This window comes from Mobula birostris, chromosome 6, assembly GCF_030028105.1.
Source record: "Mobula birostris isolate sMobBir1 chromosome 6, sMobBir1.hap1, whole genome shotgun sequence".
Lineage (NCBI taxonomy): Eukaryota > Metazoa > Chordata > Chondrichthyes > Myliobatiformes > Myliobatidae > Mobula > Mobula birostris.
The window spans coordinates 53,566,087-53,582,747 of record NC_092375.1 but is presented as its reverse complement, the minus strand read 5'-3'; the positions used below and the strand labels follow the sequence as shown (position 1 = coordinate 53,582,747).

The 16,661-nt window shown below is 40.2% G+C and overlaps 1 protein-coding gene across 1 annotated transcript in view; it reads left to right on the top strand.

Annotated features, from left to right (window-relative positions):
• The first annotated feature begins 1,817 nt into the window (after positions 1–1,817).
• LOC140198686 (tRNA (cytosine(34)-C(5))-methyltransferase, mitochondrial-like) overlaps positions 1,818–16,661 on the top strand; it is a 38,904-nt gene continuing 24,060 nt past the window's right edge. Inside the window, exons 1-3 of the mRNA XM_072259705.1 lie at positions 1,818–2,000; positions 5,959–6,113; positions 15,539–15,660. Of these exons, the coding sequence (XP_072115806.1) occupies positions 1,946–2,000; positions 5,959–6,113; positions 15,539–15,660 (332 nt within the window). The 5' untranslated portion in view covers positions 1,818–1,945. The remainder of the gene's footprint in view (positions 2,001–5,958; positions 6,114–15,538; positions 15,661–16,661) is intronic.

Genomic DNA, 16,661 nt, shown 5'->3' with positions numbered 1-16,661 from the left:
ATGGAAGTGCACTTTTTGATCTACTGAGCCTGCTCTGCCCTTTAATACGATCGTGGCTGATTTGACATTCTACAAGTCCATTTTCCCACACTATACCCAGATTCCTTGATTTATTTACTGAGCTAACTCGTTTTTGAATACATTCCAGGATTCAACCACCACTGTTTTCTGGAGTAAGGAATTTCAAAGACTCACAACACTTTGAGGGCAGAAGTTCTTGGTCTTAAATGAGACTACATTCTCTGTCCTAGACTCTCTTACAAAGGAAAACCTTTTTTATAACTTTTTATCCTGTCCAGCCCTCTAAGGACCTGAGGTGATTCAGTTAGATCATCCGTCATTATTTTAAATTCCATTGAGTATAGTCCCAGCCTGTTCAACCTTTCCTCAAAGGATTATTACCCCCATACACATAGGATCATCCCAGTCACTGTTCCCTCTAAGCTGCAGGGGCGCACGGCCACGCAGTAACTGAAATGCTCCCGCACACATAGTTCTTGTTGCTGTACAGCTATAATTTTCTTAACATTTAACAATTTAAAGTGCCGTGCAGCTTTCAGTCCATGTAAAAATTTCCTGCTGAGAGCAATGGTTGGCTCACACAGAAGATCAGATTTCCAATCCCCACTGCTGAAAAGCATCTCCGTACCTTGGTGCGATCTCCACCATACTTTTAATAGAGATGGTTTTACCTGGCTGATCTGCAGTATTCGATTTACGCCACATGTACCGATTAAAAAAAGCATATCCTTACCCATAAAGATTTTGCAAAGCATAATTAGATGCCATAAAGATGTGGAAGAAGGTCTTGGGGTCAGATGAGACTGAAGTGGAACATTTTGGCCTCAGCACTAAGTAGTACGTGTGGCTTAAATCTAAAATTGTAAATTATATGGATTACTGCAAAAACAATACCATGTAGATATTAATATTTATCATTCTTTTTGCTATTAAGTATTTGAACTACTGCATATGCCGGGATAATATCTACAGTAGTTTTCAACTGGGTTGCTAGTATTTGGATTTTTTGTTTCTGAACACTACAGTTTATATGGTAGTACAGCAGGGCCTAATATAAATTACTAAGTGTGTAGAAGTCATGAGTTCATGTGGGCAGTGTATTATAGTTGCAGCAAGAATATCAGAGCAGCTGATAAGATTAGAACTGTTTAAAATAAAGATAAAATACTTGGTCTTTATTTGTGACACCTTGCAGTTCAGTTGACTTGATTTAGTGGCATGCTTCCTTTTGGACCAGGTCTCCATCTTCAGGCATTTGTGTATAATTAGGACTTAAAGTCAAGTGTATTATTTTCTGAGGAAGAATTGCTGCTACTTGGGGATGAGGAGGGTGAATTCATCTATTTGGAGTCTAATTTTTCATGGCAATATTAATAGTTAAGCAACTGAGCCAGACAATTTTTCCATCATCCACTTCTGCGACTGGCCAGCTTGTCTGCACTGGAGGCCTGTATTCTTTCCATTGCCTCAATATAACTTTACAAGCCATTGCTCAGTAGATAAGGTAGTATGAATTGTAAGCTCTAATACCACTAAGCTGTTGCTTTTCAGGTAGCTATACGATCCTCCGATACAAAAAAGTTCTAGTTTTGTCAGAGCTTAATTTTTACTGTTTTTTGTTTGCTTGTCTTTCAGAGAAGTACTGCTCCTTCCCTTCAGCTGGCAGTATGGTGTGCTGGTGAACAAGTTCAGCCACTGTATAGCATTGGAACAATGTCTTCAATCACAGGGATATTGGAATTTTGTAGAAAATGTGTTACCATTTTTCCAGCATTCATTATGATGTTACATCAGCAGGACCCAGAACCGGTTCCCAAGACTATTACATCATGCTGAAAGGTTAAAGGAATATTACTTACTGAATGCGGCCTCTTTACTGCCTGTCCTTGCATTAGGTGTCCAAGATGGAGACTGTGTGTTAGATATGTGTGCTGCTCCTGGAGGAAAATCTGTGGCAATATTGCAGTCTGCCACTCCACGTAAGTGCTGTACTATTGCATGTTACTTGCAGGATACAGAAATAACTTATTTTCTTTCTTCTACTCTGTAATTGCCATCATTTTTATGGTTACATCTGGGTTTTCTGGCTCTTGGCTAAGATACAAATTTAAGAGGACGTAACTTAAGTGACTAAATGAGAACTGGGATCACTCAGGCATAGAAGACTATGGGCCAAGTGCTGGAAGATGGGAGTAACTATGAATGGCTCAGTGATCATTGTGCACATGGTGGGTGGAATAGCCTGTTTCCATGCTATATCTCTGGCAAAAGAACCAGAGATGACAAAAGGAAAGCCTTTATTAAACTGTGGATTAGGGTGTAGAATGCTTTGATCAGGCAGCAGAGTGACTTATTTGTAGAGCTACAACCTCAGCTCCAGTGACATGAGTTTAATTCTGCCCCCTGGTGGTATCTGTATGGGATTAGCACATTTTCTCAATACCCAGTTTCATCCCACATTCAGAGTTACGCAAATTAGAGGGTTAATTGGCTTCCTACACTTTTAATATTAGATTTCACTATCAATATTTAGCTGTTTGTGGGAGATTGCTTCCAGGGTGTGTGGAGCTCATCATTCTCAGAATCTCCTCTGAATTGGCACTGCAAGAACAGGGGAATGTCTGCTGAGAGCTCCTTGATGGAGGATTTTAGTCTTAGTATTAAGTGGCGTTTTTATTTTCCAATATCTTTGGTAAACGTGCTGAAGATTGCCTGAACATCCAATTTTTTTTTATTAGAACATTTATTGCAGCCGTATTGTTAGGTGACTGAAATCAAGATGTTCTTGGTTCTGGGTTAGTGTCAATGAGGTTAGTTGGCTTTCTGTCCATCCATTTGCTTGGTGGGGGCCTGTTAGTGCCTAATAAGCAATTGCAGAAAGAAGTTTTGAGGCCACCCTTTGATGTTCTCTCTTAACCCCAGTCCAGTTTGTGCTGAGGCTGACACTGTGTATTAACGCCTTATTATTGTTGTTGAGCTTGAGTAAAGTGGTGACATATTTGGGGAGTAAACATAACTCAGAAGAATTACCCAGAATGGTTATTAGCAGGGATGAAGCCCTTGTAAGATCAAAGAAGGCAATACATAGAGAATTATGGTCCCTGGTGACCTGAAAGGCATCTCGATGGATTTATTTTCTGTAGTTGACATCAAGGTGATCTGTCATTTCCATTTGAGCTCTCTTTCTTGAAGATGGTCAGGATTGTGACATCGCTGAGGACATCTGAGATTGCCTTAGTATTTCATGACCTCCTTCAAGCATCATGTTCTATTTATACAACATACTGGAGGAACTCAGCAGGTCGGGCAACATCTATGGAGGGAAATACACAGTCAATGTTTCGGGCTGTGGCTATTCTGTTGGACCTGTGAATGCATGTCTAACTCTCCATAATGCAGTTTATTTTTCCACGTGTAATGTGTAAATTTTATGCAATGAATACAAGTTACATTGAGGTTGTTGTCCCGTTTTTGGTCAGTGAAAAGCAAATGTGGCTCATTGTTCCTCGTGATTAGAGCTGCCATGAGTCTCTTGTGATGGCGTGACAACTCGTCTTTGTTAGGAACCTGAAATAGCATGGTGCCTTCCAGAGGGAATCTAGGGCCTTTGTTAATTGGCTTGGAGTAGGGTGCCTCTTCCACTAATCATCCTGATGAAACTTTGTTGAGGTATCACATTGATCTAGATCAAGAAGCATAAATTGAACATATTTTCATCTTACAGAATTAATGAGGTTGGAGGATGCTTGAGTTCAAGAAAATTAAAAGGTAGCAAGTAAAAGAAAATAATAATTTTTATTTTCAATTTATTCGTCAAATTATACCTGCCACTAATAATTCCTTAAATTATCACTGCTGGTAAGGTGATGATCAATAATTCAGAGCTTTCACACCATTAAAAAAATTATTTATACTTAATAAATGTGCCTTAGCATTTTCTAGTGTGTCTAATCGATATCTAATAGTTTCTTTTTTGTATGAACGCTGAATCTTGTGGCAAATTAACAATATTTCAAAGCTTCCACTGGAAAACCACTTCTGGATTCAATCTGTAACTACCCCTTTGCAGTTGCTGGATGTTGAGGCCAATTTATTCCTTAATTTTGCCCAATTTAAAGGATGAACTTTATACTAAAACAGTATAGTTAGTGGTACTTGCATTTCATTAAGTATGATTGGACAGCAGGTATAGATTATTCTTATTTCATACCAAACATTTTTATAGGTTGCAAACTTGTAGGTAAACATTAAAATATTTTATCTTTTATGTCTATATATGAAGTATAACTTTCATTATATTTTTCATCATGTTTCAATGGAAAATGTCAGTATTATTCTTGATCTTTCCTGGAACCTCAATGATATGGTGGATTTGACATTTTTCTTTTAAAATAAATATTTCCGCATACTGTCACAGACATTTTCTACATGAGCAGTTAGCTTCAGATAGCATATGCAAACTTAGAATCCATTTCGATGGCTCCATTAATTTTCTAATAGACATGACTGCGAGTGACTCGAAAGCTCACTTTTGTAAGTCGATTCAGACGTTTCCAGGTAGAATGCTTTACTGAAATGCTTTTGAATTTTCTATCCAATTTTACCAGTTTCTTATGTTAGTGAAACATGATTAGTTGCAAACTATGTCGTGTAAGGAGAATTTGTAGAAATGAGGTAGTAGCTTGTTTACTTAGCGAAGTTTAACGTTTTGAAACAGAATCTTGTTACGAAATATAGCAACTTTTAATTGAAATACATTTCATTTAACTACGTTCAGTGAAGCTCATCATAATCTATCTTGCAGCATGTTATGCTATGTCTTATTGTTACAGTAGGAACATTCTCATTTTAGATCTCATCTTTATGGTTGTTTTCTTCAAAGCAATTTTACTCTATATCATCTTTTCAACCTAGCGATTGAACTTAGCTTATAGCCTGATGGGAATACCTACACACTTAGACACTCTTCTGCGTTACTATTATTTCCATCAATATGTACAATTAAGATGCTACATGTATCATACAACCTGACAATTATTTTTTCATAATCTCTGCTGGATAGACCTGCAGTGAGTACATCCCATAATTTATCCTTCAGATTTTCACCACATGCTATTGCTATTACGACAACTGCTCTCAAAAAGAATAAAAAAGATTTAATATTAGCTATCGCCCTCTTTGTGGAAAGCTCCCAAATACCCATAGAAAGTGTAACAGATTCTAAAGGAGTGATGTCAAGATAATTGCATTCCTATCACATCTCTTGGCTTTTGCACTTGAGGTACATTTGATCATATCAAACCATTATTCTCATTTGGCTTTTATTTATTTACTTTTCAACAATATTCCTCTGATCTGTTTATTAATTTGGTCTCGTCATCACAGCAAAACAATATTAATTCTATGAAGAAGAGATTAGGAATGTCTTTTTAGCACTGAGCTTAAATGTTTCCCATTTTCTGGCCGAGTGAACACTGGAAGGCAGTGCCGACTCCATTTACACTGCATTACACCTCCTCTGGCACTCCGGTGGAGCGCAGCGGCTCCACCTCTCTCCTGGGCAGCTGCAAACATGGGACACCGTGGCTTGAGGCCCAGTCCTTGAGACAACCTAGGCCATGCAGTATTCCACTGCACACCTCTGTTGCGCTCTGACGCAGGCAGCAGCACGATACACATCAAGTCCAGCTCCTTCAGTTCTTCAGTAACGAGCAACTAGCTGATGGGGTAGAACTGCATTACTTTAGGTCTTAATGTCCAGCAGGTCTTGCGATCATAAAAAATATATTTAAATATGTTTATTAACTTCCATAAATGCTGCCTGACCAGCATTTTGTGTGTGTTTCGCTCAAGTAATCTGATAGAATTTCTTGCTGTGTCACTGGGGGATGTATGAGCGATCACACGGCCTCAGAATAGTTTCTCTTTCTTTAAAAGGTCACTTTCTTTGCAATGAGCAGGACAATTTGCGTCATAAGTGGCTGAAGCAAACGCTTGAGTCTTTTGTACCTGATGCCATAAGCGGAGTAATATCTGTGACGAACCTGGATGGAAGAGTCATTGGCCCACAACAGCCACAAATATTTAACAAGGTGAGTCTGCATTTTGACCAGGCTTTGTTGGACTATGGTGAATGTGCTGCTTATCAGAATTTCAAAGTGTAACTGAGACCTGTGCTTATGGCCATAGACCATGTTACGCTGAGTAGATTTTAGTGGCCTGCTTTGGAGTAGATGGCAAGTGATAAAACTGCAATGACGTGGTGAAGAATACAGAAAGAAAGATGTATTATGTACTCCACATTGGAATGGAACAATTTGTGTAATCCATGAATGCTACAGAAATAATTGAAAATGAAATCAGAGGGACATGATGCTTACTGTACACTTTTTTGACAAAGTAGCATTTGAAGAGTTGAATTTAACAGACAAAACAGAGTGTAATGTGGAGAGAGCCACATTTAATCAGCAATATTCCGCTTGGTAGGCTCACTCAGAAAGTCAGGTGGCATAGGATCGAGAGAAACTTTGCTGCATAGATTCAGAATTGACTAGAACTACAGAAGGCAGAGGATGGTAATAGATGGAGTGTATTCTGCCTGGAGGTTGGTGCCCAGTGGTGTTTTTATAAATGACTTGGATGGGGTGGAGGGCTATTTAGTAATTTTACAGATGACATGAAGCTTGATGGTGATGTAGATATTGTAGAAGGTTGTTGTAGGTTACAACAGCACGTTGACAGGATGCAGAGCTAGTCTGAGAAGTAGGATAAGATTCAAAGTAAATGTATTATCGAAGTACGTATATATGTCACCATATACTACCCTGAGATGCATTTTCTTGCAGGCATTCACAGTAAATACAAAGTAACAATGAAATTAATGAAAAACCAAACTCAACAAAGACAGAAGGAACAATCAGTGTACAAAAAACAACAAATTGTGCAAAATAAACCAAATAATAAATAAATAATAACAAGAAAGTAAGCTGCAGAGTTCTTGAAGGTGATTCCATATGTTGTGGAATAGTTAAATGAAGTTACCCCCACTGTTTCAAGAGCACAGTGGCTGAGGTGTAATAAATGTGCCTAAGCCTGGTGGTATGGGACCTGAAGCTCTTGTACAAGAAGATAGCGTGCCTGGATGGTGGGCATCCTTGATGTTGAATGCTGCTTTCCTGCATTCTACTTCTTGTAGACGTGCTCAATGAGAAGGCTTTACACGTGCTGAACTGGGCTGTATCCACTACTTCTTAAAGGCTTTTCTGTTCAAGAGCATTGGTGCTTCCTTACCGGGCAGTGATTTAACCAGTCAGTACACTCTCCACTATGTATTTATAGAAGTTTGTCAAAAATTTCAGATGATATGCCGAATCTTCAAACTTCTAAGAAAGTAGAGTCACTGCTGTGCCTTCTTTGTAATGATGCTTATGTGCTGGACTCAGGGCAATCCTCTAAAAGTATAACACCAAGGAATTTAACATTCCTGACCTTCTCCACCTCTAATCCCCTGATGAAGACTGGCCCATGGACCTCCAGTTTCCTCCTCCTGTCATAAGTAATTAGCTCTTTGGTGTCACTGACACTGAGTGAGAGGTTGTTGTTGTGGCACCACTCAGCCAGGTTTTCAATCTTCCGTCTTCTATGCTGTTTTATCACCACCTTTAATTTGGCCAACCAGTGCCGTCAGCAAATTTAACTATGGCATTGGAACTGTACTTTGCCTCACAGTCATAAATATAAAGCAAGTAGAGCAGGGGGGCTAAGCACACAGCCTTCTGGTGCACCCGTGCTGATGGTGATTGTGGAGGAGATATTGTTGTCAATCTGAACTGACTGAGGTCTGCGAGAGAGGAAATTGAGGATCTAGCTGAACAAAGAGGTATTGAGGTCTAGGTCTTGGAGCTTGTTGATTAGTTTTGAAAGGATGATAGTTTATTTGTATTTATTTATTTATATACAGCATAGAATAGGCCCTTCTGGCCCTTTGAGCCATGCCACCTAGCAACCCCCAATTTAACCCAAGCCTAATCATAAGATAATTTACAATGACCAATTAACCTACCAACCGGTATGTCTTTGGACTGTGGGAGGAAACCGGAGCGCCCACAGAAAACCCACGCAGTCTCCGGGAGAACATACAAACTCCTTATAGACAATGACGGTTTCATCACCAGCCTCTCAAAGCATTTCATCACTGTGGATGTAAGTGCTACTGCATTCTCCTTGGGCACTGGTATAACTGAAGCCTGCTTGAAGAAGGTGGGTACCTTAGCCTGCCGAAGGTATCGGTGCACAGTCCAGCACTGGTCCTCAGTACCTGGAGATAAATTTAATCCAGAAAAATGTGAAATGATACACTTTGAAAGGATGGACTTGAAGACAGAGTACAGGGTGAATGGCATGGTTCTTAGCAGCGTGGAGTAACATCTCGGGTTCACGTCCTGTGATTCTCAAAGTTGTCGTGCAAGTTAATAGGGGGTTAAGAAGCTGTATGGTTGGTTTTGATTAGTCATCAGATTGTTGTAAAGGGCCACGAGGTAATGTTGCAGCTCTGTAAAACTTTGCTTGCTTTTGTGTGGCAATCTAGAACTCCTTTAAATTCCTATTGTATCTTCAATAGAGGTTCAATAATGTCTCATTTAAAACTGAAATAATTACATTTGGAATTAGGTGACATCATTCAAATGGGATGAAGTGCTACACCCTTGTCCGTTTATAAATAGAGTGATTAATTCTGTCTTGTCTCTATTGCGGGTGTAGAGTTTCAACGGATTGGTCATTTAAAAGATACGTAGAAATTTCTTTTTGCAGAGGGCAGTGAATCTTTGGAATTCTCTACCCGAGAAAATTTTGGAGATTAGATCATTTTAGATATTGAAAGTGGACGTAGACAAATTGCTTTGAAAGATTTGGGGACTGAAGATTATGGGGATGGGAATCAAAGAATGAATTGTGGCCTGGAATAGATTAGCTGGGATCATATTGAATATCGGTGCAGACAGGTGGCCTGGTTCTGTTTCTACTTCTCACACAAATGGCAGCAGCCCAGGTAGCATCAACGGAGGAAAATAGTTGACATTTCAGGAAGAGGCCATTCATCAGGAAGTCTTGGCCAGAAACATCAACAGTTTATTTCCCTCTTTAGATGCTGCCTGGCCTGCTGAGTTCCTCCAGCATTTTGAGTGTGTTGTTCAAGATTTCCCGCACCTGAAGAACCTCTTGTGTTCCTGGTTCTGCTTCTATTGTGTTCTTGAATTTTGGAACATCCATGTAGTGCTGACACAAGCCACATGGGGGTTATTAAGATGCAAGCTTTAACTAAAAATTTCCATTCAGGTGAAATCAGCCTATGTTAGTCTGCATATACAATGGATTCTGGTTAAATGGAACACATTGGGACCAGCACATGTTGGCCCAATTAAACGGCTGCTCCAATTAGCCGAGGTTTCATGAAAATAGTTAAAAAGGTACAGTATAATAAAGACAAACTACTATTTAATTAACAAATTATGTACTTAAATGAAATACAGAACAAATTAGACTACCAGTGCTACTACAGTAATCTAAAACTGCCTATTAGTTCCTGATAGTTATTGATGGAGGAATTCATCCAGTGTACACCACTATGTTCTTTTGATTAACTGTAAATGAACAAAATCAGCACAATGACCTAAACAGATAATGGACTGCCTTTGTTGCATGAGAGTTGTAATCCAACAATAAATTTCCTGGCATCCTGTGTAGTCGCTAGCTCAAGTTCAGATGTGAACTTCATCACTTTGTGAAGTCAAAGTAATAAAACAAAATTATCAAAAATTGTTGCTTTTTGAGTCGGTGTCCATCAGCCTAAATGGATATCATAACACAAGCACACATAACTGACACTTTAAAAACTGTTCAGTCTGAACACCGTGTAGTGTCTAATGGCTATACAAGTGCACACGACTGAAACCGTTCAGCAGCAGTCTCTTATCCCAATTAAGACCATAAGACATAGGAGCAGAATTAGGCCATTTGGCCGATTGAGTCTGCTCTGCCATTCAATTATGGCTGATCCTTTTTTCTAACTCCCCCTCAACGCCAGTTCTTGGCCTTCTCCCGATAACCTTTGATGCCATGTCCAATCAAGAACCCCTATCAATCTCTGCCTTAAATACACCCAACGACCTTACCTCCACAGCTGCCTCTGGTAACAGATTTCACAAATTCACCACCCTCTGGCTAAAGAGATTTCTCTGCACAATGTTTTAAATGGATGCCCCTCTATCCTGAGGCTATGCCCTCTTGTCCTAGACACCCCCACCATGGGAAATGCCCTTTCCATATCTACTCGGTCAATAGACAATAGACAATAGGTGCAGGAGTAGGCCATTCGGCCCTTCGAGCCAGCATCGCCATTCACTGTTATCATGGCTGATCATCCACAATCAGTATCCAGTTCCTGCCTTATCCCCATAACCTTTGATTCCCCTGTCTTTAAGAGCTCTATCCATCTCTTTCTTGAAAGCATCCAGAGACTTGGCCTCCACAGCCTTCTGAGGCAGAGCATTCCATATATCCACCACTCTCTGGGTGAAAAAGTTTTTCCTCAACTCCGTTCTAAATGGCCTACCCCTAATTCTTAAACTGTGGCCTCTGGTTCTGGGCTCACCCATCAGCGGGAACATGCTTTCTGCCTCCAGCGTGTCCAATCCCTTAATAATCTTATATGTTTCAATAAGATCCCCTATCAGCCTTCTTAATTCCAGAGTATACAAGCCCAGTCGCTCCAATCTTTCGACGTATGACAGTCCCGCCATCCCGGGAATTAACCTTGTGAACCTATGATGCACTTCCTCAATAGCAAGAATGTCCTTCCTCAAATTCGGAGACCAAAACTGCATACAGTACTCCAGGTGTGGGCTCACCAGGGTGCTGAACAGCTGCAGAAGGACCTCTTTGCTCTTATACTCAATTCCCCTTGTATGAAGGCCAGCATGCTATTAGCTTTCTTCACTGCCTGCTGTACTTGCATGCTTGCTTTCAGTGACTGATGTACAAGAACACCTAGATTTCGTTGTGCTTCCCCTTTTCCTAACTTGACTCCATTTAAATAATAATCTGCCTTCCCGTTCTTACCACCAAAGTGGATAACCTCACATTTATCCACATTAAACTGCATCTGCCTACTCACCCAGCCTGTCCAAGTCACCCTGCATTCTCATAACATCATCCTCACATTTCACACTGCCACCCAGCTTTGTGTCATTGGCAAATTTGCTAATGTTACTTTTAATTCCCTCATCTAGATCATTAATACATATTGTAAACAGCTGCGGTCCCAGCACTGAACCCTGCGGTACCCCACTGGTCACCGCCTGCCATTCCGAAAGGGACCCGTTAATCGCTACTCTTTGTTTTCTGTCAGCCAGCCAATTTTCAATCCATGTCAGTACTCTGCCCCCAATACCATGTGCCCTAATTTTGCCCACTAATCTCCTATGTGGGACTTTATCAAAGGCTTTCTGAAAGTCCAGATACACTACATCCACTGGCTCTCCCTTGTCCATTTTCATAGTTACATCCTCAAAATATTCCAGAAGATTAGTCAAGCACGATTTCCCCCTCGTAAACCCATGCTGACTCGGTCCGATCCTGTTACTACTATCCAGATGTGTCGTAATTTCATCTTTTATAATTGACTGCAGCATCTTTCCCACCACCGACGTCAGGCTAACTGGTCTATAATTCCCTGTTTTCTCTCTTCCTCCCTTCTTGAAGAGAGGGACAATATTAGCCACCCTCCAATCCACAGGAACTGATCCTGAATCTATAGAACATTGGAAAATGATTACCAATGCATCCATGATTTCTAAAGCCACCTCCTTAAGTACCCTGGGATGCAGACCATCAGGTCCCGGGGACTTATCAGCCTTCAGACCCAATAGCCTATCCAACACCATTTCCTGCCAAATATAAATTTCCTTCAATTCATCCATTACCCTAGGTCCTTTGGCCACTATTACATCTGGGAGATTGCTTGTGTCTTCCCTAGTGAAGACAGATCCAAAGTACCTGTTCAACTCGTCTGCCATTTCTTTGTTCCCCATGATAAGTTCACCTGCTTTTGTCTTCAAGGGCCCAATTTTGGTCTTAACTATTTTTTTCTTTTTCACATACCTAAAGAAGCTTTTACTATCCTCCTTTATATTCTTGGCTAGTTTACCTTCGTACCTCATTTTTTCTCCGCGTATTGCCTTTTTAGTTACCTTCTGTTGCTCTTTAAAAGTTTCCCAATCCTCCGGCTTCCCACTCATCTTTGCTATGTTATACTTCTTCTCTTTTATTTTTATACTGTCCATTACTTCCCTTGTCAGCCACAGCCTCCCCTTACTCCCCGTAGGATCTTTCTTCCTCTTTGGAACGAACTGATCCTGCACCTTCCGTATTATTCCCAGAAACACTTGCCATTGCTGTTCCACTGTCATCCCTGCTAGGGTATTGTTCCATTGAACTTTGGCCAGCTCCTCCCTCATAGCACCATAGTTCCTTTTGTTCAACTGTAATACTGACACTTGCGAATTTCCCTTCTCCCTCTCAAATTGTAGATTAAAACTTATCATATTATGGTCACTATCTCCTAATGGCTCCTTTACCTCGAGGTCCCTGATCAAATCCAGTTCATTGCACAACACTAAATCTAGAGTTGCGTTCTCTCTGGTAGGCTCCAGTACAAGCTGTTCTAAGAATCCATCTTGGAGGGACTCCACAAACTCCCTTTCTTGGGGTCGAGTACCAACCTGATTCCTCCAGTCTACCTGCATGTTGAAGTCCCCCATAACAACTGTAGCATTACCTTTGCGACATGCCAATTTTAACTCTTGATTCAACTTACACCCTACATCCAGACTACTGTTTGGGGGCCTGTAGATAACTCCTATTAGGGTCTTTCTACTCTTAGAATTTCTCAGTTCTATCCATACTGACTCTACATCTTCTGATTCTATGTCCCTCCTCGCAAGGGTCTGAATATCATTCCTCACCAACAGAGCAACCCCATCCCCTCTGCCCATCAGTCTGTCCTTTCGATAGGATGTATACCCTTGAATATTCATTTCCCAGGCCCTGTCCACTTGAAGCCATGTCTCTTATTCCCACAACGTGATACTTGCCAATTTCCAACTGTGCCTCAAGCTCATCCACTTTATTTCTTATACTCCGTGCATTCATATACAATACTTTTAATTCATTACTCCCCTCACCTCCCATATCAATTCCTATTTCACTTGGCCGTACTGTACGATCCTTTCTTGAGCTTTCTGCTCTGTTGATTCTGCTGTCATTCTTAACTTTTCGTATTCTCACTTTCCCTTTATCTCCATCCTCATGATTCCAGTTCATCCCCTCCCCCCCACTACTTAGTTTAAACACACCCGTGCTGCAGAGACAAACCTGCCTGCCAGAATGCTGGTGCCCCGCTTATTAAGGTGCAACCCGTCCCTTTTGTACAATTCATCCTTACCCCGAAACATACCCCAGTGGTCCAAGAATGTAAATCCTTGCTTCCTACACCACGTTGAAAGGTCTAGGACTTTCAACATTTGAAAGGTTTTAATGGGATCACCCCCCCCCACATCCTTCTAACTTCCAGCTAGTACAGACCCAGAGCCATCAAACGCTCCATCATCTCAGTTGTTGTGGAATGAAAAGCCTCATCCTGAGGACAGATGCAGTGGAGATGAAGGAACTGAGAAAAGTGAACAGCATTTTTACAAAAAAAATGGTGGAAAGGGGTATCGTAAATTTACTTTCAATAATAATTTTTCTTTTTTTCAAATGATTTCTTCCCAGTTATTCATTTGTAATTTACAAGGAATTAAATTTTATAATGTCTATTCTCATGTATTATTACCAGGAGAATAAAATTTCCATAATTTTCCCAACAGGCAGCCTATCAACAAGAGCAAGTCAGTGATGTAATTAACTAAATAATGAGTTTCCCAAATGTCTTGGCTCACAAGTAGATCTTAGACTATATCAGTGTTACATTAACAGATTTGTTTTGCTTTCCTTTGGTGGTCAACTTCGCTTGAGAAGTTGCTTTCTAACTAGGTCACTATATTCACTTTTTGAGAAATCTGGTGCATTTAATCCTAGGACACATTAGAATGTAAAGATATGAAAATTGAGGACTTCACTGTCAATCTGTACAGCCTCTTTCACCTCTCAGTTTTCTGATTATCAGTTTACATTACCATATTTTGTGAAGGTTGTGGAGTGCAATGATACCAATTCTACAGTATACTTATTTTTAGCTGTTTTTTAAAACCTTGAATTATCCTTTGAAGTACAGTTACTGTTAGGTATACAGTACAGAGAATTTGTGCACTGCAAAACCTCATAAACAGTGTGGCTTCATCTTTACAGTAGAGGAGGCCGTGGATAGACATGTCAGAATGGGAATGGGATGTGGAATTAAAATGTGTGGCCACTGGGAGATCCTGCTTTCTCTGGCGGACAGAGCGTAGGTGTTCAGCAAAGCGGTCTCCCAGTCTGCGTCGGATCTCGCCAATATATACATGTCTATCCACGGCTCCCTCTACTGTAAAGATGAAACCACACTCAGGTTGGAGGAACAACACCTTATTTTCCATCTGGGTAGCCTCCAGAACATCGACTTCTCTAACTTCCGCTAATGCCCCACCTCCCCCTCGTACCCCATCTGTTATTTATTTTAATACACACATTCTTTCTCTCACTCTCCTTTTTCTCCCTCTGTCCCTCTGAATATACCCCTTGCCCATCCTCTGGGTTCCCCCCCCCCACCTTGTCTTCCTTCCCGGACCTCCTGTCCTATGATCCTCTCGTAATCCTTTTGCCAATCACCTGTCCAGCTCTTGGCTCCATCCCTCCCCCTCCCGTCTTCTCCTATCATTTTGGATCTCCCCCTCCCCTTCCAACTTTCAAATCTTTTACTCACTCTTCCTTCAGTTAGTCCTGACGAAGGGTCTCCGCCTGAAACGTCGACTGTACCTCTTCCTAGAGATGCTGCCTGGCCTGCTGCGTTCACCAGCAACGTTGATGTGTGTTGCTTGAATTTTCAGCATCTGCAGAATTCCTGTTGTTTGCGTTTTTAAGAATTGAGGACTTCACTGTTAGTCTGTACAGCCTCTTTCACCTCTCAGTTTTCTGATTATCAGTTTACATTACCATATTTTGTGAAGGTTGTGGAGTGCAATGATACCAATTCTACAGTATACTTATTTTTAGCTGTTTTTTAAAACCTTGAATTATCCTTTGAAGTACAGTTACTGTTAGGTATACAGTACAGAGAATTTGTGCACTGCAAAACCTCATAAACAGTGAACAAATAGCAGAATATTTAATTTTAGAGCTGTTGGTTAAGGCGTGATTCTTGGATAGTTCGCCTTCCAGTTGATCTCTGGAGTGGGAAAAGAAGGGCATTTTGAATAAAATAGCATTTTGTCATCTGGGCTTGTACAATTTTTTCCAATAAAATTATTTATCATTCTCTTAGGTGCTGGTGGATGCACCATGTTCAAATGACAGAAGTTGGTTGTTCTCTTCTGACAGTCTTAAAGCTCGCCAAAGGATTGCACACACGCCTAATCTACCTGTTTTACAGAAGCAATTACTGAGGTATGGGAAGAAAAATCTTAAAGCTCATCTGTTCATGTTTTGACATTTTAAATGGAATAATTGTCCAATGCTTTCAATGAGCAAGTGGTCAGTCTATGAAAGATACTCTCCTGAGAGAGGAATATTGATTTGTTCATATGTAAGTTGGATAGATTCCTTTCAGAAAATGACATTTGAGATGTGTTTTCTGGTAAGCATAGCGTCCTAAAGAAGAAAGGTGACCTTGGATATGTGGCTCTCCAACTTGTCGCCACTCACATTTTCCTTTCATCATTTCTGGGTTTGATGTAGACAAATTGATAGACTGATTATTAATTAGTTGACACAGCCACTTTCATGTATCATGTAACTGCCAACATGATAGGTGAACCACATTGATCTTAGTTTCTTTTTCCTTCTAGCAATTCTTATGATAAATCAGAAATAGTTCTGAACCTTAACCGAGAGTGTACTGCAAGAGGCCGTGTTCTTTCTTCTTGCTTTAAGTTCATAAAGTATTTTGTGCATGAACTAGTGTTTGTTTTTTAACAATATATTTGTCTTAAATACAGAAAATTTTAGAAAAACTCAGCAGGTCAAACAGCATCCATGAAGAGAGTTAACATTTCAGATACAGGACCATTTGTTAAAATTGAGAATGATAGCAAAGCAAGTTAATTTTCAATAACATAAGAAGATGGAGGGGAGATTGGTAGAACAAAGGGAATATACTTGATGTGGTGAATCCATATGCATTCATGTATGCATTTACAAGCATTAAGTGCTTTGTGTAACGTGCACTCAACGGTGAGGCTGTGAACAAGCCTATCAGGCTATACTATATGAATAGAGTTTTTTTAAAAAAATGCTAGAAACAGTCATTTTTAGAGGAAAGTGCGAATTACTTAAAATTGGAGAATTCAGAATTGAGTTCAGAAGATGGCAATATGCCATCTGTCTTTACTTAGTCTTCAGGAGCTTCTATAAACTATGTGGTTCTTATCAGGTGTATTATGTTCATT